At 59.4% G+C, this 22,863-nt stretch overlaps 3 protein-coding genes across 3 annotated transcripts; all 3 read left to right on the forward strand.

Annotated features, from left to right (window-relative positions):
• Positions 1–3,998: 3,998 nt before the first annotated feature.
• HRG_00766 (PIF1 protein) lies at positions 3,999–5,782 on the forward strand (the record flags this gene model as incomplete). Its single annotated transcript, XM_044859237.1, has 4 exons — positions 3,999–4,610; positions 4,883–5,038; positions 5,205–5,648; positions 5,735–5,782. 4 exons carry the CDS (start codon positions 3,999–4,001, stop codon positions 5,780–5,782), a joined length of 1,260 nt encoding a protein of 419 aa, XP_044725637.1.
• An 870-nt stretch (positions 5,783–6,652) lies between these two features.
• HRG_00767 (PIF1-like helicase domain-containing protein) lies at positions 6,653–9,178 on the forward strand (the record flags this gene model as incomplete). Its single annotated transcript, XM_044859238.1, has 8 exons — positions 6,653–6,789; positions 6,851–6,911; positions 6,989–7,394; positions 7,647–7,921; positions 7,998–8,392; positions 8,458–8,634; positions 8,737–8,833; positions 8,888–9,178. 8 exons carry the CDS (start codon positions 6,653–6,655, stop codon positions 9,176–9,178), a joined length of 1,839 nt encoding a protein of 612 aa, XP_044725638.1.
• Positions 9,179–14,366: 5,188 nt separating this feature from the next.
• Positions 14,367–16,308, forward strand: HRG_00768 (PIF1 protein; the record flags this gene model as incomplete). The annotated part of the gene is made up of 6 exons (XM_044859239.1): positions 14,367–14,437; positions 14,495–15,023; positions 15,082–15,086; positions 15,525–15,593; positions 15,712–16,179; positions 16,260–16,308. 6 exons carry the CDS (start codon positions 14,367–14,369, stop codon positions 16,306–16,308), a joined length of 1,191 nt encoding a protein of 396 aa, XP_044725639.1.
• Between the last annotated feature and the right edge of the window lie 6,555 nt (positions 16,309–22,863).

Below are 22,863 nucleotides of genomic sequence, written 5' to 3' on the forward strand. Positions count from 1 at the left end.
TGACTCTGCGGGTTCTTCCGGGGACAGAAAGGAGGAGGTATCGGATTTGGGGAGTCTTGACCGTCACAGTCGGTGATTATGGTGGAAGTTTCGGGAGAAAGTCGCGGTCTCTTGGTTGGGGTTTGGTAGGGATCGGGCAATGACCGACTTGATGCCAGCATAAGGGGATCGACTGGGCCAGAAGCATGCGGCGTGGGGGAGGCGGGGCTTTGGGCGGCCTTGGTTTCTTCGTCGAGGTGAAACTGGCCCACGGAAAGCTATAGTCCGAGGATTGCCGACCGCGCCTTGGGTGTCGTCGGCAGTAGTTGTGTTGCAGAAGCCTGGCGGACATGGCCTTGTCGTGGAAAGTCCACGTGTCGGGGACGACGATGAAGATATAGTCTTGGTCGAAAGCCGGGGCATGTTTCATGATCTGGTGATCCAGTAAGCCGGCGATTTTGCCCGTACAGGTGAAGAGAGCGTTCGACTGGAACTGGCTGTCGCGCCTCTCGGTCATCTTCTTGCATAGGGAGGTCCAAGGATTAGCGTGAATGGGGAAGATGACGAAAACTTGAAAGGTGAAAGCCCTTGAAGGGGTTTGCCGGGAATCCCAGGACAAATAAAGGTGGAGAGCTGGACAAAGCCGCAGCAGCTCAGCTGGGTGTCGTCAAGGGCCGCAGCCGAGTTTCCATGCAGGAGGTCGCGGCCGGAGCCGATGACAGGTCCCGTGAAGGAGACAATGGGTTGTATCGTTGGGAAAGTATCCACCGAGCTGAGGGTGCGAGTGACAATTCTATGGATATCGTCAGGAGGGCAGTGGCGACAGAGATTTGGAGCATAGACTCACGGTTGGTAGCTGTGATCGCGGACTATAAGCGCGGGGACGGTGTATTCTGTGATGTTATCATCGTCCGACTCCAAGCCATCACGTCGCTCGATTTCCACGTCAGGGCAAAGGGATGAACACGGCCGACCATGAAGAACCATTGCTCGGTCCATTCCGAGGAGATTATCTGTTGGTTGTATATGGAAATATTAAGGCTGAAGAAGATGCAGGTCGATGGATTGCCAGTATCTGACCGGATTGCTGCATACCCGGAGTCGACAGCCATGAGGGCGTGGGAAGGAAGACCTCGCTAGGGTTTCTGCGTTGAGCCCTTTGACACGATGCTCATTCTGGTAGGCGAACCTAGCCGGGCAGCCGGGCTGGACAAAGGCCATCATGGACATGTCGGCGCCAGCATTTTTCTGGCTGTCAAGAGGTTGCCGCGGGGAGGACGAGGTATCGACGTTGAGCTGGGAGGCCGACATCGTGAGAACATGGCAGATGTAGTCACCGTGGAAGTGTAAATGAGGGGTTACGCAGAGTGGAGGTGGGCATCCTATAAAGCAGGTTTTCTTGCTGCTCGAAAGAGGGCTCGCGGCTAGGGTCGGGGAGACTTAAGAGTCAGAGAATGCTACCTAGGTGATAGATCAGAAGCGGGGGTATGCGGGAATGAGCTGGCGAGGTTCTTGAACAGTCTCGACCATCTGGTTCTATGGTCGTGAGTGAAGTAGGGAGCCGGGGGTTGGAAGTTGAGTAGGGGTGATGGCTATGTCGCGAGAAGTTGGAGGTCGGCGAACAGTAAGGTTAGTGTGGGTAAGTCTGCGGAGAAAGAAAGTCCAGCAGTACCCTTCGGTGTCATCGTTGCATGGAGTAGATAGCAAAGGCGACAATAACGAATGAGAGTGAAGGAAAGAAAGAGGTTATGGTAGTATTGCAGGGGTCCCTTTGACGGTCGTCGGTAGTTGGATGGGCATTGCGTGCGGCTGAGCGAGGCGGGGGCCGACCGTGTCGAGTCCCCTATTGGGACACGGTGAAGTCGGATATAGGGGGCGACCTGAGGAGGAGGATGCGAGGTGGTCACGAGAAATCTCCAAGAGGGTTTGCAAGTCGAGACTCCGGTGGCTAGCGACTACAAGAGGACAGGCAGGGGGATCCTGGCTGTCGCTTTAGCATGAAGGCCGTTGATGCGACGTTGGTGGTGGCGAGGGAGCAAACCTAGCCGGGTAGTCCGGTTGCACGAGGGACACCGTGGACATGTTATCGCCGGCAGCCTTTGGCTGTTGCTCGACGAGGTGGAGTGGCAGATATTGATGGAGCAACTGATGCGCAAGGTGGGTGGGACGGCGTTGGAAGGGCCGGAGAGTATGGTTGGAAGTGTGCGGCGGGCGGTTGGCGCGGCCACCCCATGTGCCGGAGGTCGGCAGTAGCCAGGATTCGCTGGAGTGCGCAAAGAGAGCACGGCGATGGAAGGGCCGCCTTTGGCAAAGCTGGGGTAGCAGGTCGCACGTGGAGACCAGCCGAGGCCGGGACGGTGGACGCACATAGGAGGGTAAATGGGGATTACAAAGGGTAGTAGTATTGCATCGCTTCGGTACCATAGGCAAGCATTATAAGGGAAGAAACGCCACGGCCATGAGAGTAGTGATCGTTAGGAAGCTTCCCACTCGGAAAGAAATAGTGTACGCCAAGAAGCGAGATTATCCAAGTGGAAGTGCTCCGGAGCCAAAACTTTCTAGCCTGTTGCCAATCCACGCTAGTCGACGTCGAGGAGGCAGTAGCATGGCGGACAGTCCTGCAGGGAAGCTAGGCGAGGCGGCCGCTCACCGTGGAGCCTGTTCGTTGTCAGTCGAGGATGGAGAAGAGGGTAGGAACGGGGGAGTGCCTGTTTCGGGGTGCGGAGATGATACAGGGGCAACTCCCGAGAAGGGGCACAGAGCACGGGAGACAAGGTTGGGGCGGTTCGGGAGATACAGATCAGTGGCGAATGAAGCATTAACGTTCCGGCTGATTCAGCCTAAGCAGTCTGCGGTCGAAGAAACCGCATGGAGAAAGCATGCAGAGGCGATCGCAAAGTCACTGCCGAGAAGACCGCCGCGAGGCGGTTTGCGGTCAAGCAGAGCACGGAAGTCCCGTAATTTGGTCAGCAGCGGAAATTCCGCGCAACGTCAGTCACCGAGTCCGCTTCCGAGGTTCGTGTTGCCTACAGAACGTGGAGACCAGGGGCAGTGGGCTCTAACAGTCCGCCCTTCATCGGCCGTTTTGCCCCAGGAGAGGGGTCCTGAAGGTGACGGGCAGGGAGATAAGGTGGCGACCGGCGGTGTCCCGGGTGTTCGTTCGAAAGGGACCGACGCTCCGACCTATCCAGCCCAAGGATACGACTTTCCAAGACCTAAGACGAACGGCGCAATTTGCAGCATCGATTGCATGGGGTTTGCCCAAGCTCCGTCGGGGACCGGTTCGGCGGCCAAGGGCACAGGTGGGTGTGGACGATGGCGCAGCAGAGGCAGCGGACGGCTCGCTGCGCGGACAGAGGCAGTCCCGGAGGCGGAAGAAGAGAGCCCGTCTTCCTAGCCGGGATGGGCGCCCGATAAAACAGGTCCGAAGTGGAATCGGAAGGCATAGGAGACGGGAGCTGCAGGCCGAAGACCTGGCGAGTGTGCTGCGCTTTTTGGAGGAAGACTTTGCCTTGAAGGAGAGATTGTCTAACGATCAGACGTGGTGCACGCCAATACCGCTCGAGAGGAAGGTGTCGACGGTGCGAGACTTCTATCAGGCGTTCCACGATGCGAGCACGTTGCCGATACGGACCTGCATGGTGTGCTACCGCAAGTGTACGAGAGGAGAGTTGAGGGAGATTACATGGGATCATTGGCTGTCAAGTTGCGTACCAAAGGGCGGCCGCTCACCATTTTCATGCCGGAGTTGCTTTCCTGAGGGCGAGTCCGTGTCGGTGTGCGCCGAGTGTGGCCGATGCCTGGCGCGCAGGAGCCTGTCGCCGGCGATCCACCTTCACAGTCGCCTTGGCTGCGAGCACATGTTCCCGATGAGCTCAAGGGACTGACGCCGGTCGAAGAGAAGCTCATCTCGCTGAACTCATGTTACGGGTTTGTCACGAGATATAGCATTCCGGGCGGGCAGAGGCAGAGCGTGAAGTATCCGAGGCATGTCAGCCACATCACGGTGTTTCCGAACAATGTGCAGGAGCTGGCCACCAAAGTGCTCCCGCACCCCTTTGCAAGCACTGGACGAGATCCACATCTCGTGGCAGGGCGCGGAGAAGCCGGCACCGAGCGACCTGTCGAGTCTCTTGTCGGTGAGGCGGCGGGTGGTCGAGAGGGCCCTTGTCTGGCTGAAGCGGAACAACCCCCACTACGCCGAGATCGAGATCGACGCGGCGGAGATGGAGAGCTGGGGAGACTCGATACACGGGGTACCGTCGTCGGTGTGCGATCGTATGGAGCGGAACGAGCCGTCTGGGTGGGAGAGCGCGGACGGCGCACGTTGTGCCGCCCACGGAACGCGCCATGGACGAGGAGGGCCGGTGGAGATCGAGGAGCTCTTCGCCCTGCTCAACCAAGGACAAGAAGCCGGCGGCCAGGGTGAAGGTCACGGGCCCAACGGAGAAGGCGCGGTTCGCGATGGAAGTGACGCCTGCCCCGACCAGAACGTTCCAGCGATCAACGAGGTGACGTCTTCTGGCATGTTCGCGCTCGACGGACCGCCAGACGTCGCGGACGTGGAGAAGCTGCAGTTTGCCTGTGACGCTGTTGGTGAAGGTGCCGACGACGGCCGTGCGCCCGAGAGCGTGGGTCGGGTCCCTAGCCGGGGGTTCGGGGCGTGGCGACGGTGGTTGTGAGCCATACATCCGGGTTTCGCGGGGGTGAGTTTACCGATTCCTTTGAGGCGTCCTTCTTTGCCAGGACGTTCCCGACCCTGTTCCCATTTGGCGTTGGGGACCAAGGCTGGTTGAAGAGACCATGGTCGACGCGGGAAGGTCACGGCCAACTTGCGAGGCAGGGCTGTCGAGGCAGAGGCGGCCGCGGGAGACCCGTATCGTCTCGAAGCTTGAACCTTCAGGCGTGGGCCGAGATCGTGCTCCGGCGCCATGGTGGTCGATTTGCACTGCACCACATCTTCGCATTTCTCGTCTTCAACATGGGGGTGCGATCGAGGAACCGCCGGGTCAGCATGTTGAGTGTGGGGAGGAAGAACTTCCGCAAGGTAGAGCGCATCGTGCGTTCGATGACCACAGAAAGGCTAGCGGCGGCGAGGGTCGAGTTGGAGAGCTCGGGTAAGACGACCGATGGTGACGTGAAGGAGCTTCTCAGGAGCCTCTCGCTTTACGGCCACCGGCAGCCCATGTCGAGAGGTCCGTCTCAATATGCGGCGGAAAATCCAGTCGCTCATCGTCGGATATGGCGTGCCGGCCATCTGGTTCACCATCAACCCGAACGACATTACGAACCCGGTGAAGCTGCGACTGGCGGCATACCGCACACGCGATCCCGACGCGGCCGAGGAGTTCTTAGAAGGCCTTGGGAGTGCGTACAAGCGGACAAGGCTGGCGATATCGGATCCCATGAGCTCGGCCGTGTTCTTCCACCGCGAGATGAAGCTGTTCTTCGATCATTACGTGAAGGTCGGTGAAGAGTCGGTATTCGGGCGCATCGGCAAGTACTATGGCGCCGTGGAGACGAACGAACGAGGGGCGCTTCATGTTCACGGCTTGCTCTGGCTGCACGGGAACGCGCATCTCAGCTCGATGCTTGCCGACATCCACGGGGAGGATCAGGCGGCGTATCGCGAGCGAATCGTCCGATACATCGATAGCGTCTTCTCAGAGGTAAGAATGCCTACCTAAGATGTGCCACCGGGAGCCTGAAGTACTCTTCTGATGGCCAAGTGGGGCCGGGTTGACGTGCAAGGCAGGATCTGGACCAGGAAAGTTTTGCGCCGTGCAAGCGGAGCGATCTGTGACGGGCGGTATTGGTTCCCTGCTGGACAACGCCGCGCAGTTCTCGGCCGCGTTTATCGAGGAGGCCAACTTCTGTGCCGGCGCGACGCAGGTGCACACGCATAGCCCGACCTGTGTGAAGTATTCCTTGGGCAAAGGAGGGCGGAAAGGGGACCTCTGCCGGTTCAAGGCGCCATGGAGGTTAGTCGACAAGACCGCCCTCACGGCAGACGGGGTGCTGCAGATCCGGAGGACACACAGCATGGTCAATCGATGGAACGAGGCTATTGCTGTCGGGCTCCGGCACAACCATGATATTTCCTTCATTGCGACGCAGCGCAAGACAATGGCCTCATCTATTATGTCACGAACTACGCGACCAAGGTGGAGGACCCGGTGTGGAAGCGTGTGGCGGCCGCGGCCGAGCTCCTGGCCGCCTCAACAGGTGATGGCACGGCCAACGGAGGGCGGGACGGTGGCGGAGACGCTGCCACCGATGACCCTGTCAAGGGAACAGGACGCGACAGTTCCTGATGAGAGTGGCGAACCGCGTGTTCACGGAGCGTCCGCTATCACAGGTCGAGGTCGTCGCTCACCTTCTCGGATATCCGGCCGAGTTCACCGACAGCAGCGCGTGGGCGTACCTGAACTGTTCTCTGCTGTACTGGGAAGTCTTTCGGCGATGGCGGCATCTCCGAGAAGCCAGTGGCGCTGCGGCTATGGATGACACCTGGATGAGTCGGTCGTTGTCGAAGAAGAAGGCCTGAGAATCTCCCACGTCGAGGCGTACCAGCACCGGGAGAGCTGCTGAAAGGCCTATGCCTGTATGACTACATATCGATCGTCAGACTGAAACGCATCGGCAACTACGAGAGCTGGGCGGCTTGGGGGAGATGGTCTTCGAGGATGGATGGGCGCCGGGACGACGCTGGGTTCAGGTGCTCAGGCGGCCGGGCAAGCACGCTACCGTCTGCCTCGACGGCTACCTGAGCAAGGACTTCACCTACGATGACGAGTCGTGCTACCGGAGGTGTGTATGGCAACTGCTCTGTCAGCGGGCATTATCGGAGAGGCTAACCCACCCCCTGAAGGGCAGCCGTGCAGCATCTTGCGCTGTTCGTGCCGTGGAGTCCTTCCTGGGCGAAGGAACAGGTGAGATCAACAGCATCTGGGCGCGGGCTCGAGACGCTATGGCCCCGAGAATATCATGTCTCGTCGACAACGTGCAGCTGCTTCGACGATCCGCCGAAGACGCAAAACGCGACGCCAAGCAATGGGCAGCCTCGTCCGGCGATGGCGACCCGACGGTCGCACACGTCGAGGAGGGTGGAGCAGGCGAGGCGGGCGCGGAGTCTGCAGCGACATATCAGCCCAACAGCATCGGAGACGCAACGCGGCTCATCGACGTCGTCCGAGGTGCAGTGGGAGCGAATCAGGTGACGGCCAAGTCGCCGGAGCTCATGGCAATGATACAGCAGCTCTGTCGGTTTCAGCAATCGGCGCTGCGCTCGACGGCCGAGCTCGAGGCCACGGCGCTGATCGAACGAGGGGAGGCGGTTAAGCATGCCGGGGCGGGTATTTCCCGGGGCCGCCCTACCGCCGCAGGATCAGGTCAAGGCTATCAAGTCGCAGCAGGTAAGCCTCGAAGGAGAGAGAGGATGATCCAGGGATACAAAGCACGCCCGCCGCCTGGGAAAGCGATCGCCGCGCAGCGTTGCGAAGGGTGATGACCGGTTTCGGGAGGACGAGGTCGAAATGACGATGGCCGACTCCGACGAGACCGCTATCGACGCAGGGGCGGGAATGGACGTTCAGTTTGGCCCATCAACCTCCTTCCTCGCGGCGGGCAAGGTGTTGGCAACACGGCTGACGCTGAACAAGAGGCAGTCCATCGCTTTTCTGATAATATGCCGCCAGCTCGATTTGATGCAGCAGACCGACGGGGCGATGCCTGCCAGCTGCGCCAGTTCGTCGGTGGCGAGGGCGGTACCGGCAAGTCGCGAATCATCGAGGCACTCGTCGAGCTGTTCAGTAAAAAGAGCCTTTCGAATCGTCTGCTGATCACGGCGACGTCGGGGACTGCGGCGGCGCGGATCAACGGCATCACGATCCACTCCGCCTGCGGGTTCACTAAAGACCAAGGGGCGGGGGGCGCGAACATGGTCAAAGACCTTGACGGTGCGGCTGCCGAAACAGGCGGAGCGGTTCATCCACGGCCAGTCTCGAATGGATTGGCAGGAGAAGGATGTGCTCGTCATCGACGAGGTGAGCATGCTCGGGGCGCGGACGCTGCACGCCGTGAACGAGCGGCTTCGCCGGCTTCGCGGATCGCGGCAAGATTTCGGGGGGATCCCCATCGTCCTCTTCTGCGGAGATTTTCAGCAGTTCCGGCCGGTCCAAGAGAGGTCGATCGTCCTGCCTAGCGCGGCCATCTCGTGGGACGTAGACAACTCGTTCAAGGCCGAGCAGCGTCACCAGCACGACAAAGCGCACGCACTGTGGAAGAGGTTCACGACGGTCGTCATGCTGGACGAGCAGATGCGCGCCGCCGGCGACCCGGAGCTGCAGAGGCTGCTGAAGCGGATCCGTCTAGGCGTGCAGGATCGGACGGATCTAAACCTCCTCAACTCAAGGTGCTACCGGGAGGGAAGGCGGATCCTTGGGAGACGGGCATCACCGTGGTGACGCCGCTCAATAGGAATCGGTGGAACCTGAACATGGAGGCGAGCCTGGCGTTCCGGGTCCAGCAGCGGTCGACGATGCGCATTTTCATCTCCGAGCACAAGTGGAAGGAGGAGCTGCCGACGGAGGAAGAGGCGATCATGATACTCAACCAGGGCGACGATAGCGCGATCCCGGTGCCGGCCGTCTTCATGTTCGTGGCCGGGATGCCCATCGTCGTGAACCACAACACCACCAGGGGCTGAAGCTAGTGAACGGCGCGAGCTACTCGGCGGTGGAGGTCATTGTCGACAAGGCGTACCGGGGCATCGGATCTCGGCCGATATGACGATCCACTTCGGCCGCCGGCGGGGATCATTCTCGAATCGGAGACGACGAGATATCTCCACTTCGTCGGGATGCCGCCGGGCACGATCTTGTTGACACCCATGACCGTTAAGATACAGTGCCAGCGAAAAAGGCCGTGGCAACGCAACGACGTCAGCCGAAAGGGTTTGCCGTGCGCAGCAGCGTTCGCGTGCACGGACTACAAGGTGCAGGGCAAAACGTTGGAGCGCGTGGCCCTCGAGCTGCGAGGGACACGGACGACGAAGATGGATGGAACGGTGGTGCCCTCGCAGTGCGACCCGTACGGCCTGTACGTGCAGCTATCGCGCTGCCGAACTCTAGACGGCATCATGCTCGTGTCCAAGGTGCGGGACAGAGACTTGGTGGGCAACCGGGTCCCGAGGAGATGACTGCCGCACAGGCCAGGCTCGAGGTACTGAGCGAGAGGACCGTTGAGGAGGCGTTGCGCTGGCTGGACGGTGATGCTGAAGAGTCAAGGCGGCCGCGCTAGGTGACGCGATGAAGAGTTCGGCAGGCGGGAAGAGTCGGCAGTGGTGGGATAAGGCACGCGAAAAGGCAACAGAAGCCGGGGGAAGGGCAGCGACCAACAAGGAGGGAGGCAAGGAGGGACCAATCACAAGGGACCAATCAAGGGGCGGAGAACTTTTGGGGGGAGAGGGCGGGGTCTGCGGGGCACGTTAGAAGGCCTTTCGTTCCTCAAGGCACGAGGGGAAGGCTCGCCAGCCGCGGCTCGCGCAAAGAGGCCTTTCGGAACGAAAGTTGGCGATGGCGACAGGAGAAAGTCGGGGAGAGGAGAGAGTTGGCGACAGGAGATAGGAGACAGGGGAAGTGAGAGGAAGACAGGAAGAAGAGTGAGATAAGAGATATGAGATGGAGATCCGGCGAGAGACGTAGAGCATTATCGTGAGTGAAATCGAGACAGAGCGTCAGAGAGGCAGCCTAGGCCGCTGCAAGGAGATTTTGCTTGCAAAGGCGCAAAGGGCGTGGAGAGGCGGCAGGGGTGAAGAGAGTTGTGGGTGGGTAATGCATGTGTGGGCGAGTGGAAGGCTCTGAGGATTTACAGGTGCTATAAGTGGTGGATATAAACAGAATAAGGAGTATATTGGAGAAGTTTTGACTGGATTGTCTTTGTGAAAAGGAGAGCAAGAGGAGAAGGAAATATCCCATTAGGCCTTTCGCACTTGAGTTTGAGGATGATGAAACATGTTCCTTGTCATGTTGTGTTGTTTCGTTCGTTGCTTTACAGAATATTCTTGGGCGGATGTCGGGCGCGGTGGGGTCGGGAAGAGATTGACGCCGGAGGTCTGATAGGGCCAGAGGCGGATGTGGCTGGGTGATTGACTGGCTCGGTGTCCGTCTCTGAGTCTCCGGGGTCTTCGTGGACAGAAGGGAGGAAGTGTCGGATTTGGCGGGCCTCGACTATCACAGGCGGCGACTATGGTGGAAATTTCTGGAGAAAGTCGCGGTCTCTTGGTTGGGGTTTGGTCGGGATCGGGCAATGACCGCTTTGATGTCATCATAAGGGGATCGACTGACCTAGATGCAGGCGGCGTGGGGGAGGCGCCGCTTGGGGCGGCATTGCGTTTTGGTAGAGGTAAACCTGGCCAACGCATCGCTATAGTCCGAGGGTTGCCGACTGAGCCCTGGGTGTCGTCGGCAGTAGCTGTGTCGCAGAAGCCTGGTTGGACATGGCCCTGTCAAGGAAAGTCCATGTATCGGGGACGACGATGAAGATATAGTCTTGCTCGAAGGCCGGGGCATGTGTCATGATCTGGTGATCGAGTAAGCCGGCGATTTTGCCCGTGCAGGTGAGGAGAGCGTTCGGCTGGAACTGGCTATCGCGCCTCTCGGTCATCTTCTTGCATAGGAGGTCCAAGGATTGGCGTGAATGGGGAAGATGACGAAAAGTTGAAAGGGATGAAAGCCCTTGAAGGGTGTTTTGCCCGGAATCCCAGGACAGATAAAGGTCGAGAGCTGGACAAAGCCGCAACAGCTCAGCTGGGTGTCGTCAAGGGCCGCAGCCGAGTTTCCATGCAGAAGGTCGCGGCCGGAACCGATGACAGGTCCCGTGAAGGAGACAATGGGTTGTATCGCTGGAAGGCATCCGCCGAGCCGAGGGTGCGAGGATGACTCTGTGGCCATCGTCAGAGATGGTAGTGGTGACGGAGGTCTGGAGCATACACCTACGGCTGGTAGCTGTGGTCGCGGACGATGAGAGCCGGATGGTGTATTCTGTAATGTTGTCATCCTCCGACTCGAAGCTATCACGTCGCTCGATTTCCACGTCAGGGCAAAGGGATGAACACGGCCGACCATAAAGAACCACTGCTCGGTCCATTCCGAGGGGATTATCTGTTGGTTGTATATGGAAATATTAAGGCTCAAGAAGATGCAGGTCGATGGATTGTCAGGATCTGACCGGATTGCTGCATACTCTGGAGTCGACAGCCATGAGGGCGTTGGAAGGAAGACCCTCGCTAGGGTTTCTGCGTTGAGCCCTTTGACACGATGCTCATTCTGGTAGGCGAACCTAGACGGGCAGCCGGGCTGGACAAAGGCCATCATGGACATGTCGGCGCCAGCATTTTTCTGGCTGTCAAGAGGTTGCCGCGGGGAGGACGAGGTATCGACGTCGAGCTGGGAGGCCGACATCGTGAGAACATGGCAGATGTGGTCACCGTGGAAGTGTAAAGGAGGGGTTAGGCAGAGTAGAGGTAGGCATCCTATAAAGCAGGTTTTCTTGCTGCTCGAAAGAGGGCTCGCGGCTCGGGTCGGGGAGACTTGAGAGTCAGTGAATGCTACCTAGGTGATAGATCAGAAGCGGGGGTATGCGGGAATGAGCTGGCGAGGTTCTCGAGCAGTCTCGACCATCTGGTTCTGTGGTCGTGAGTGAAGTAGGAGCCGGGGTTGGAAGTTGAGTAGGGGTGATGGCTATGTTGCGAGAAGTTGGAGGTCGGCGAACGGTAAGGTTAGTGTGGGTAAGACTGCGGAGAAAGAAAGTCCAGTAGTCCCCTTCGTGTCATCGTTGCATGGAGTAGATAGCAAAGGGGCAATAACGAATGAGAGTGAAGGAAAGAAAGAGGTTATGGTGGTATTGCAGGACTCCCTTTTTGACGGTCGTCGGTAGTTGGATGGGCATTGCGTGCGGCTGAGCGAGGCGGGTGCCGACCGTGTCGAGTCTACTATTGGGACACGGTGAAGTCGGATATATGGGTCGACCTGAGGAGGAGGATGCGAGTTGGTCACGAGAACTTTCCAAGAGGGTTTGCAAGTCGAGACTCCGGTGGCTAGCGACTACAAGAGGACAGGCAGGGGGGTCCTGGCTATCGCTTTAGCATTAAGGCCGTTGATGCGACATTGGTGCTGGCGAGGGAGCAAATCTAGAAGGGTAGTCCGGCTGCATGAGGGACGTCATGGACATGTTATCGCCGGCAGCCTTGTGGCTGTTGCTCGACGAGGCGGATTGGCGGGTATTGATGGTGAACTGATGCGCAAGGTTGGTAGGATGGTGTTGGAAGGGCTGAAGAGTATGGTTTGAAGTGTGCGGCAGGCGGTTGTCGCGGCCATCTCCATGTGCCGGAGGTCGGCAGGGGCCAGGATTCGCTGGAGTGCGCAAAAGAGAGCACGGCGATGGAAGGGTCGCTTTGGCAAAGCCGGGGTAGCAGGTCGCACGTGGAGACCAGGCGAGGCCGGGACGGTGGACGCACATAGATAGGCATGGTAACGGGGAATATAGAGGGTATTGCATCGCCTCGGTACCATAGGGAAGCATTTTATAGGAAGCTATAAGGGAAGAAACGCCACGGCCAGGGAAGTGATGGTTAGGAGCTCCCATTCGGGAGAAGTAGCGTCGTCAACAAGCGAGACTGTCCAAGTGGAGGTGCCCGAGCCAAAGCTTTATAGCCTGTTGCCAATTTACGGCAGTCGACGTCGAGGAGGCAGCAGCATGGCGGACAGTCCTGCAGTGAAGTTAAGCGAGGCGGTTGCTCACCCTGAAGCCTGTTCGTTGTCAGTCGGGGATGGAGAAGAGGGTGAGAACGTGAGCGGGTCGGGTTCGGGGCTCGGAGATGGTGCGACAGGAGCCGGTGTAGATGTGGTGGCAGCTTCTGAGAGGGGCCGCAGAGCACGGGGGGAGAGCCTGGGACGGTTACGAAGATACGAATCACGGGCGAATGCGGCATCAACGTTCCGGCCGATTCAGCCTAGGAAACCTGTGGTTGAAGACACCGCATGGAGACAGCACGCAGAAGCAATTGCGAGGTCGTTGCCGAGAAGACCGCCGCGAGGCGGTTTGCGGTCAAACAGAGCACGGAAGTTCCATAATATGGTTAGCAGCGGAAGTTCCGCGCAACATCAGTCACCGGGTCAGCTTCCGAGGCCCCTGTTGCCTAGGGAACGTGGAGATATGGGGTAGCGGACTCTGATCGTCCGCTCCTCATCGGCACTTTCTGCCTCAGGAGGAGATCCTGAAGATGAGGAGCAACGTGTTACGGCGGCGGCGGGCGATGTCCCGAGTGTTCATTCGAAGGAGGTACCGAAGCTTCGATCCATCCAGCCTAGGGAACCGGTATTCGACAACTTAAGAGAAAACGGGCAATTAGCAGCAGCGATTGCGTCTGGTTTGCCCAAGCGCCGTCGGGGACGGAGTTGGCGGGTAAAGGGAGTACCAGGCCGCAGGGGTGTCTCCAACGCAGCAGGTACGGCGCAGCATCCGGGGCCGTCTCCTGTGGGGGTGGGCGACGCCGCGGCAGAGCCAGCGGACGCTTCGCTGAGCGGGCGGAGGCTGCAGCAAAGGGAGGTGGGCGGCTCATCGCGGGTGGCGGCTGGGGAGCCCGTGCAGTTTGATCGGCAGCAAGAACGAGGAGAGTGCTGGAAAGGGCAAGGACTGAGGTCAAGGTTCGGCGTGGAAAACGTTCGCCAGCACGGCCCGGTGCCTGTCCAGTGCAAAGGGCCGGATGGCGTGTCAGGGGATGCGCACGTAGTCGGGCAGTCGTCGCCAAAGCTGCCGCATCCGACGGCTTGCGAAGAAGCGAATCAGCCACGGAGAGAAGAAATCATGGATCGGAGGCGGCCCGGAGGCGGCCCCGGAGGCGGGAGAAGAGAAAACGTCTTCCTGGTCCGGACGAGCGCCCGAGAAAACAGATTCGGAGTGGAATCGGAAGGCAGAGGAGTCGGGAGCTGCGGGCCGAAGACCTGGCGAGTGTGCTGCGTTTTTTGGAGGAAGACTTCGCCATGAAGGAGAGGCTGTCTAACGATCAGACGTGGTGTACGCCAATACCGCACGACAGGAAGGTGTCGACGGTGCGGGATTTTTATCAGGCGTTCCACGATGCGAGCACGTTGCCGATACGGACCTGCATGACAGCTACCGCAAGCGTACGAGAAAAGAGCTGAGGGAGATCAGATGGGATCAATGGCTGTCAAGCTGCGTGCCAGAGGGCGGCCGCTCACCATTTTCATGCCGGAGCTGCTTTCCCGAAGGCGAGCCCGTGTCGGTGTGTGTGGAGTGCCCGATGCCTGGCGCGCGGGAGTCTGTCGCCGGCGGTCCATCTTCACACTCGCCTTGGCTGTGAGCACATGTTCCCTGACGAGCTCAAGGGACTCACGCTGGTCGAAGAGAAGCTCGTCTCGCTCAACTCCTGCTATGGGTTTGTCACGAGATATAGCATTCCGGGCGGGCAGAGGCAGGCCGTGAGGTATCCGAGGCACGTCAAGGGCCACATCACAGTGTTTCCCAACAACGTGCAGGAGCTGGCGACCAGGTGCTCCCGCACCCCTTTGCAAGCACTGGACGAGATCCACGTTTCGTGGCAGGGCGTGGAGAAGCCGGCACCGAGCGACCTGTCGAGTCTCTTGTCGGTGAGGCGGCGGGTCGTCGAGAGGGCTCTTGTTTGGCTGAAGAGGAGCAACCCCCACTACGCCGAGATCGAGATCGACGTGGCGGAGATGGAGAGTTGGGGAGACCCGATAGACGGGGTGCCGGCCTTGGTGTATGATCGCATGGAGCGGAACGAGCCGTCCGCATGGGAGAAAACGCGGACGGCGCACGTTGTGCCGCCCACGGAGCGCGCCATGGACGACGAGGGGTCGGTGGAGATCGAGGAACTCTTCGCTCTGCTCAACCAAAGGCAGGAAACGGGAGGCGAGGCTGAAGGGCACGGGCCCAACGAAGAAGGCGCGGGTCGTGATGGAGTTGGTGCTAGCCCCGATCAGAACGTTCGACCAATCAACGAGGTGACGTCTTCCGGCATGTTTGCTGGACGGACCGCCAGACGTGGCGGATGTCGAGAAGCTGCGGTTTGCCTGTGACGCTGTTGGCGCAGGTGCCGACGACGGCCGCGCGGGCCGAGAACGTGGGTCGGATCCTCGGTGGGGTCGAGGGCGTGGCGACGATGGCAGTGAGCCATACATTCGAGTCTCGCGGGGATGAGTTTGCCGACTCTTTGAGACGTCCTTCTTCGCCAGAACGTTCCCGACCCTGTTCCCATTTGGCGTTGGGGACCAAGGCTGGCCGAAGAGGCCATAGCCGAGGCGGGGAAGGCCCTACCAACTTGCGAGGCACCGGTAGAGCTGCTGAGGCAGGGGCGGCAGCGGAGACATCGTATCCTCCCGAAGCTTGAACCTCCGGATTTGGGCCGACATCGTGCTCCGGCGCCATGGTGGCCGGTTTGCGTTGCACCACATATTTGCATTTCGTCTTCAACATGGGGTGCGGTCGAGGAACCGCCGCGTCAGCATGCTGAGTGTGGCGAGGAAGGACTTCGGCAAGGTCGAGCGCGTTGCCCGCTCGATGACCGCGCAAAGGTTAGCGGCGGCGAGGGTCGAGTTGGAGAGCTCGGGCAAGACGACCGATGAGGGCGTGAAGGAGCTTCTCAGGAGCCTCTCGCTGTACGGCCACCGGCAACCCATGTCGAGAGGTTAGGCTCAATATGCGGCGGAAAATCCAGTCGCTCATCGTTGGCTACGGCGTTCCGGCCATCTGGTTCACCATCAACCCAAACGACATTACGAACCCGGTGAAGCTGCGACTGGCGGCATATCGGACACGCGATCCCGGCGCGGCCGAGGAGTTCCTAGAAGGCCTTGGGAGTGCGTACAAGCGGACAAGGCTGGCCATGTCCGATCCGATGAGCGCCGCCGTATTCTTCCACCGGGAGATGAAGCTGTTCTTCGATCATTACGTGAAGGTCGGAGAAGAGTCGGTATTCGGGCGCATCGGCAAGTACTATGGCGCTGTGGAGACCAACGAACGAGGGGCGCTTCATGTTCACGGCTTGCTCTGGTTGCACGGAAACGCGCATCTCAGCTCGATGCTTGCCGACATCCACGGGGAGGATCAGGCGGCGTATCGCGAGCGAATCATACGATACGTCGATAGTGTCTTCTCGAGGTAAGAATAGCTAAGACGTGTCACTGAGAACCTGAATTGCTCGTCCGATGGACAAACGGGGCCAGGCTGACGCAAGATAGGATCTGGATCAGGAAGGGTTCTGCGCCGTGCAAGCGGAGCGATCTGTGACGTCCGATATTTCCTCCTGCTGGACAACACCGAGCAGTTTTCGGCCGCATTTGACGAGGAGGCCAACTTCTGTGCCGGCGCTACACAGGTTCACACGCATAGCCCGACCTGTGTCAAGTATTCCTTGGGCAAAGGAGCGCGGAAAGGGAATCTATGCCGGTTTAAGTCTCCATGGAGGTTGGTCGACAAGACCGCCATCACGGCAGACGGGGTGTTGCAGATCCGGAGGACTCACAGCATGGTCAATCGATGGAACAAGGCTATCGCTGTTGGGCTCCGGCACAACCACGACATTTCCTTCATTGCGACGCAGCGCAAGACCATGGCCCTTATGTATTATGTCACGAACTACGCGACGAAGGTGGAGGACCCGGTGTGGAAGCGTGGCGGCCGCGGCCGATCTCCTGGCCGCCTCAACGGGTGACGGCACGGCCAACGGAGGACAGGACGACGGTGGAGGTGCTGTTGGCGATGACGCCGCCAAGGGAACAGGACGCGACAGTTCTTGATGAGGGTGGCGAATCGTGTGTTCACGGAGCGTCCGCTATCTCAGGTCGAGGTCGTCGCTCATCTTCTTGGATATCCGGCCGAGTTCACCAACAGCAGCGCCTGGGCGTACCTGAACACATCTCTGCTGTACTGGGAAGTCTTTCGACGGTGGCCGTATCTCCGACGGGCGAGCGGCGGCCATAGATGATACTCTGGATGAGTCGGTCGTTGTCGAAGAAGCAGGCCTGAGGATCTCCCACGTTGAGGCGTACCAGCACCGGGAGAGCTCCTGCGAGGGCTATGCTTATACGACTACATATCGCTCGTTAGACTAAAACGCACCAGTAAGGATGAGAGCTGTGCGGCCTGGGGAGGTGCCCTTCGAGGATGGATGGGCGCCAGGAGACGCTGGGTCCAGGTGCTCAGGCGGCCGGGCAAGCATGCTACCGTCTGCCTCGATGGCTACCTGAGCAAGGACTTCGGCCACAACGACGACGAGGAGTCGTGCCACCGGAGGTGTGTATAGCAACCGCCCTGCCGGCAGGCATCATCAGAGTGGCTAACCTCCCCCCTTAAAGGGCAGCCGTGCAGCATCTTGCGCTATTTGTGCCGTGGGAGTCCTTTCTGTGCGAAGAAACAGGTGAGATCAATAGCATCTGGGCGCGGGCTCGAGACGCTATGGCCCCGAGAATATCATGTCTCGTCGACAACGTGCAGCTGCTTCGACGATCAGCCGAAGACGCAAAGCGCGACGCCAAGCAATGGGCGGCCTCATCCGGCGATGGCGATTCCACGGTCGCCCACGTCGAGGAGGGCGAGACAGGCGAGGCGGGCGCAGAATTTGCAGCGACGTATCGGTCCAACAACATCGGAGACGCAACGCGCCTGATCGACGTCGTCCGAGGCGCAGTGGGCACGAATCAGGTGACGGCCAAGTCGCCGGAGCTCATGGCAATGATGCGGCAGCTCTGTCGATTCCAGCAATCGGCGCTCTGCTCAACGGCCGAGCTCGAGGCCATCGCGATTCCCGAACAAGGGTTGAGGTGCATAAGCATGCCAGGGCGGGTATTTTCCGGGGCCGCACTACCGCCGCAGGATCAGGTCAAGGCTATCAAGTCGCAGCAGATAAGTGCGTCGAGGGAAAGGGAGAGAATGATCCAAGGCGTACAAACCACAGTCGCAGTCCGGGAAAGCGATCGCCGAGCTGCGTTGCGGAGGGTGATGACCGGCTTCGGGGAGGACGACGTCGAAATGACGACAGCCGACTCCGACGAGACGGCTAGCGACGCAGAAGCGGGAATGCGCGTCCAGCTTGGCCCATCGACCTCCTTCTTCGCGGCGGGCAAGGAGTTGTCAACACGGCTAACGCTGAACAAGAGGCAGTCGATCGCTTTCCTAATAATATGCCGCCAGCTCGATTTGATGCGACAAACGAATAGGGGCGATGCCGGCCAGCTCTGCCAGTTCGTCGGCGGCGAGGGGGGCACCGGCAAGTCGCGGATCATTGGGGCACTCGTCGAGCTGTTCAGTGGGAAGAGCCTTTCGAATCGTCTGCTGATCACGGCGACGTCAGGACTGCCGCGGCGCAGATCAACGGCATCACGATCCACCCGCCTGCGGGTTCACTAAAGACCAAGGGGCGGGCGGCGCGAACACAGCCAAGGACCTTGACGGGGTGCGGCTGACAAAACGGGCGGAGCGGTTCATCCACGGCCAGTCTCGGATGGACTGGCAGGAGAAGGACGTGCTTGTCATCGACGAGGTGAGCATGCTCGGAGCGCGGACGCTGCACGCCATAAACGAGCGACTCTGTCGGCTTCGCGGATCGCAGAAAGATTTCGGGGATCCCCATCGTCCTCTTCTGCGGAGACTTTCAGCAGTTCCGGCCGGTCCAAGAGAGGTCGATCGTCCTGCCGAGCGCGGCCATCTCGTGGGACGTAGACAACTCGTTCAAGGCCGAGCAGCGGCACCAGCACGACAAAGCGCACGCGCTGTGGAAGAGATTCACGACGGTCGTCATGTTGAACGAGCAAATGCGCGCCGCCGGTGATCCGGAATTGCAGGGGCTGCTGAGCGGATCCGGCAGGGTGTGCAGGACCGCACGGATCTGGACCTCCTCAACTCAAGGTGCTACCGCGAGGGCAGGCGGATCCCTTGGGAGACTGGCATCACCGTGGTGACGCCGCTGAACAGGAATCGGTGGAACCTAAACATGGAGGCAAGCTTGGCGTTCCGGGTCCAGCAGCGGTCGACGATGCGCATCTTCATCTCCGAGCACAAGTGGAAGGAGGGCCTGCCGACCGAGGAAGAAGCGATCATGGTACTCAATCAAGGCGACGATAGCGCGATCCCCGTGCCGGCCGTCTTCATGTTCGTGGCCGGGATGCCGGTCGTCGTGAACCACAACACCCATCAGGGGCTGAAGCTGGTGAACGGCGCCGGCTACTCGGCGGTGGAGGTCATTGTCGACAAGGCGTCCCCAGGGCATCGAATCTCGTCCGACATGACGATCCACTTCGGGCCGCCGGCGGGGATATTACTGGAATCGGCGACGACAAAGGACCTCCACTTCGTCGGGATGCCGCCGGGCACGATCTTGTTAACGCCGATGAGCGTCAGGATACACTGCCAACGAAAGCGGCCGTGGCAGCAGAACGACGTCAGCCGGAAGGGATTGCCGTGCGCAGCAGCCTTCGCCTGCACGGACTACAAGGTGCAGGGCAGAACGCCAGAGCGCGTGGCCCTGGAGCTGCGGGGACACGGACGACGAAAGTCGATGGAAGGGCCGTGCCTCGCAATGCGACCCGTACAGCTTATATGTGCAGCTATCGCGCTGTCGAACGCTAGACGGCATCACGCTCGTGTCCAAGGTGCGGAGAGACTTGGTGGGCAACCGAGTCCCCGAAGAGATGACCGCCGCGCAGGCCAGGCTGGAGGTGCTAAGCGAGAGGACTGTCGAGGAAGCTTTGCGTCGGTCGGATGGCGACGCTGAAGAGTCAAGGAGAGTTGTCAGGTGAGGTGACGAGGGGAGAAGACGGAGGAGCGCCGGCGGGCAAGAAGACAAGGGCACTGGGCAGCAGCGATCAACGAGGGGCGACTTTTAGACTTGAAGGAAGAACCCGCTAGAAAGGCATGAACGAAAAGGGCAAAGACAAAAGACGCAAGTTTTAGACACAATAAGAAAACCGGCGGACGAAAGGAAAAAGGTTGGCATTGGCATTGGCATTGGCAAGGGGGTAAACAGGAGTATAAACGGGGGGGAAACAGGGCAAGGCATGAGAGGGGCAAGAAAAGGCGGCAGCGACCAATGATGAGGGAGGGACGGAAGGGTCGGCGACCAATCACACGGGATCTTTTATTCCGAAAGAGGAAATAAATCAGCCAATCAGAGGCGGAGGATGTGGGGGTGAAGCAGTCTGGGGCCTTTTTTCCCCGCGCGCTAATGAAGTCCTTTCGAAGGCACGTTGGAGAGGGAGTCATCTATTTGAAGGTTTTTGTGGTGGTTGCGGCACAGGAGAGGCAACCCAACGGGGGTTGCGCAAAGAGCCTTGAGGAACGAAAGACTACAGGGAAAAAAACTTAAGGAAGAAAAAAGGGGCAGACGTGAGGATTGAGGATGGAGTAAGAACAGGGGGGACTTAAGGACGGAGTGAAAAAGAGTGATAGAACCAGGGTAGGGTTAAGGAGTAGGTTAACTTAAAGTATAAGATTTAACTGTCTTACTCGTTTAGGAAACTGTAGCAGTTTATGGTTTCGCATCGTTATTCCGTTTCGGTAGCTTTCTTAGATAGGGGACGGTTTCGGAGTGGACGGGCCGGCGAGTCCAAGCCATGCGCGACAATGGAATGGAGGGAAGAGTCCCCAAGACATGACCCCGTTTAGGCTATCCGGCTTAGATGTCAAGGAGGCAGCCGAAACAGAGAACGACTGGGTGGCAGATGAGCCAGGGTTAGGGAAGACGAAGGCACCGGGGCCTTATGCAGCAGCCGCGGTCGTTTCGTCGGCGTATCGGCAGGCTCGGGGCAACATCGCTTCCCGGGCGGCCCAAGGGGGCCGGTCGAGGGCGAAGCCGAAGCCAAAGGTGGAGGGCTGAGCGGGAGGGTGCCAGGGGTGGCCAAAGACAAAGAGGCAGCGCGCATGTCCTGAAAGGCCGCGGAAGGGGAGGACGCCTGCTGCCTCTGTGGTGTAGAGAGAAGTGGTGTCATTGGGGTGACGGCGGCGGCCTTGTCGAGAAATGTCCAAGAATCCGGGACGACAATAAAGACGTTGTCCCGGTCGGAGCCTGGGGATAGAGCATAACGTCATGACGGAGCAGGCCGGCGACCTTGGCTGTGCAAGTAAAGGGACGTTGGGTTGGAATTGAGAGTCCGCCTCTCGGCCATCTTCTTACACAAGATGGCCCAGGGTTAGCGCGAATAGGAAGATGACGAAGACCTGGAAGGGTGGAAGCCCTTGAAGGGGAGTTTATTGGGCATCCCAGGAGCGACGTAGGTAGAAAGGCGGACAAAGCCGCAACAGTTAAGCTGGGCGGCGTCTAGACCCGGCAGGAGGTCCCGCCGGAGCAAGGAGTGGCCGGTGCCGACGATAAGGCCGGTAAAGGAAACAATAGGCGGGACGCAGGGGAAGTCGTCCATAGGGGCCAAGAGCCTAGGAAGAACGCTTCAGGCCCACCTTAGCTATGTATCTTTCGTTGGCACTTGCGAGGAACAGGGCACGGCTTACGGCTGGTAGCCTTGGTCGCGGACGACAAGGGCGGGCATCGTATAGAGAAGGGTGCCGCCCGTGTCGGACTCCAGGCCGTCGCGCTGCTCAATCTCCACGCAAGGGCGTAGGGTGGACGCGGCCATTCATGAAAAACCACTCTTCCGTCCATTTTGAGGCATCAATAGGCTGGCCGTAAATCGAGAGATTGAGACTAAAGAAGACGGATGTCGGGAATCGTCGGCCTCCGATCGGAGGGGCGCATATCCCATCGCGAGCAGCCAGGCGGGCGGAGGCAGCAAGACGCGGGCCATGGCCTCGGCGTTAAGACCCTTGATGCGGTGCTCGTCCTGGTGGGCAAATCTAACGGGGCAATCCGGCTGGACGAAAACACCATGGACATCTCGCCGCCAGCGCCCTCTGGCTATCGAGCGGCTTTCGAAGGTGTGGTGCGGGCACATCGATGGGAGGTAGAGAGGAAGACATGGTGCAGCAACGCAGGTCGATAGGCCAGTCGCGCGCACGAAAATGACCAGTGCTCAGTGTCAAGAAAGAAAGGAGTAGGGAAGAAGTCGAGCGTGAAAGCACTTGGGATAGATCAATGGTGACATAGATTCGCCGGGAAGGGCGAGGAGCCTTGCCGCTGTAAGTAAACGGACGTTGAAGAGATGCGTAGTGGTGTCGTGTAGCTGGGTTCCGATCAGGCACCAAGGGCGGCGCGGACTAAAGTGTCCGGCAGGGCTGGCGGCATAGGAGGCCGAAAGCTAGGGCTGTCGGCAGATAAGCCTGCCGATAGGTCCAGAGGAAGCCCAGCAGGCCTGGGAGAGCAGAGGCCTGATGCAAAAGGAGGACATCAATAAGGAAGGACATAAACAGGGGGCGTTTTAGAAGGCTGAAGATAAGGGGGCCGGGGATGAAGCAGGCAAGATCAGCACAGGGAACCTTGTCATACCTTTCCACGCCCTGTTGTACACCAATTAGTTTGCCCTCCTCGCGGGGGGTAGAGACCGACCTAATATATAACACGTACAAAGCGCACGGGGAGGTGTTGCAGGAAGGTCGTGGTTACACTTGATAGGGAAGGTCGGGAAAGAGGGGACCGGAAGCAACCGTTATAGGTGAGGGCGAGCTGAAGGAGGGCCATTCCTACTTTCGGTGCAGCAGGAATACTAAGAGATACCGAGGAAAAAGAAAGATTAGCACAATGTTCCTTTGGCCGCCTATTTGCAACGGCCAAATAGAAAGATGCGGAGGAGAACCGAGGAGGGAGGAGAAGACCTCGCCAGGCAGATTTTTATGGTGTCAGCTCCTGCGCATGGGCTAGTCGAGGCCGTCCGCCGGGAAAGACGCGTGGCGGCGGAGTTA

This window comes from Hirsutella rhossiliensis (genome assembly GCF_020360975.1).
Source record: "Hirsutella rhossiliensis strain HR02 chromosome Unknown scaffold00001, whole genome shotgun sequence".
Classification (NCBI taxonomy): Eukaryota; Fungi; Ascomycota; class Sordariomycetes; order Hypocreales; family Ophiocordycipitaceae; genus Hirsutella; species Hirsutella rhossiliensis.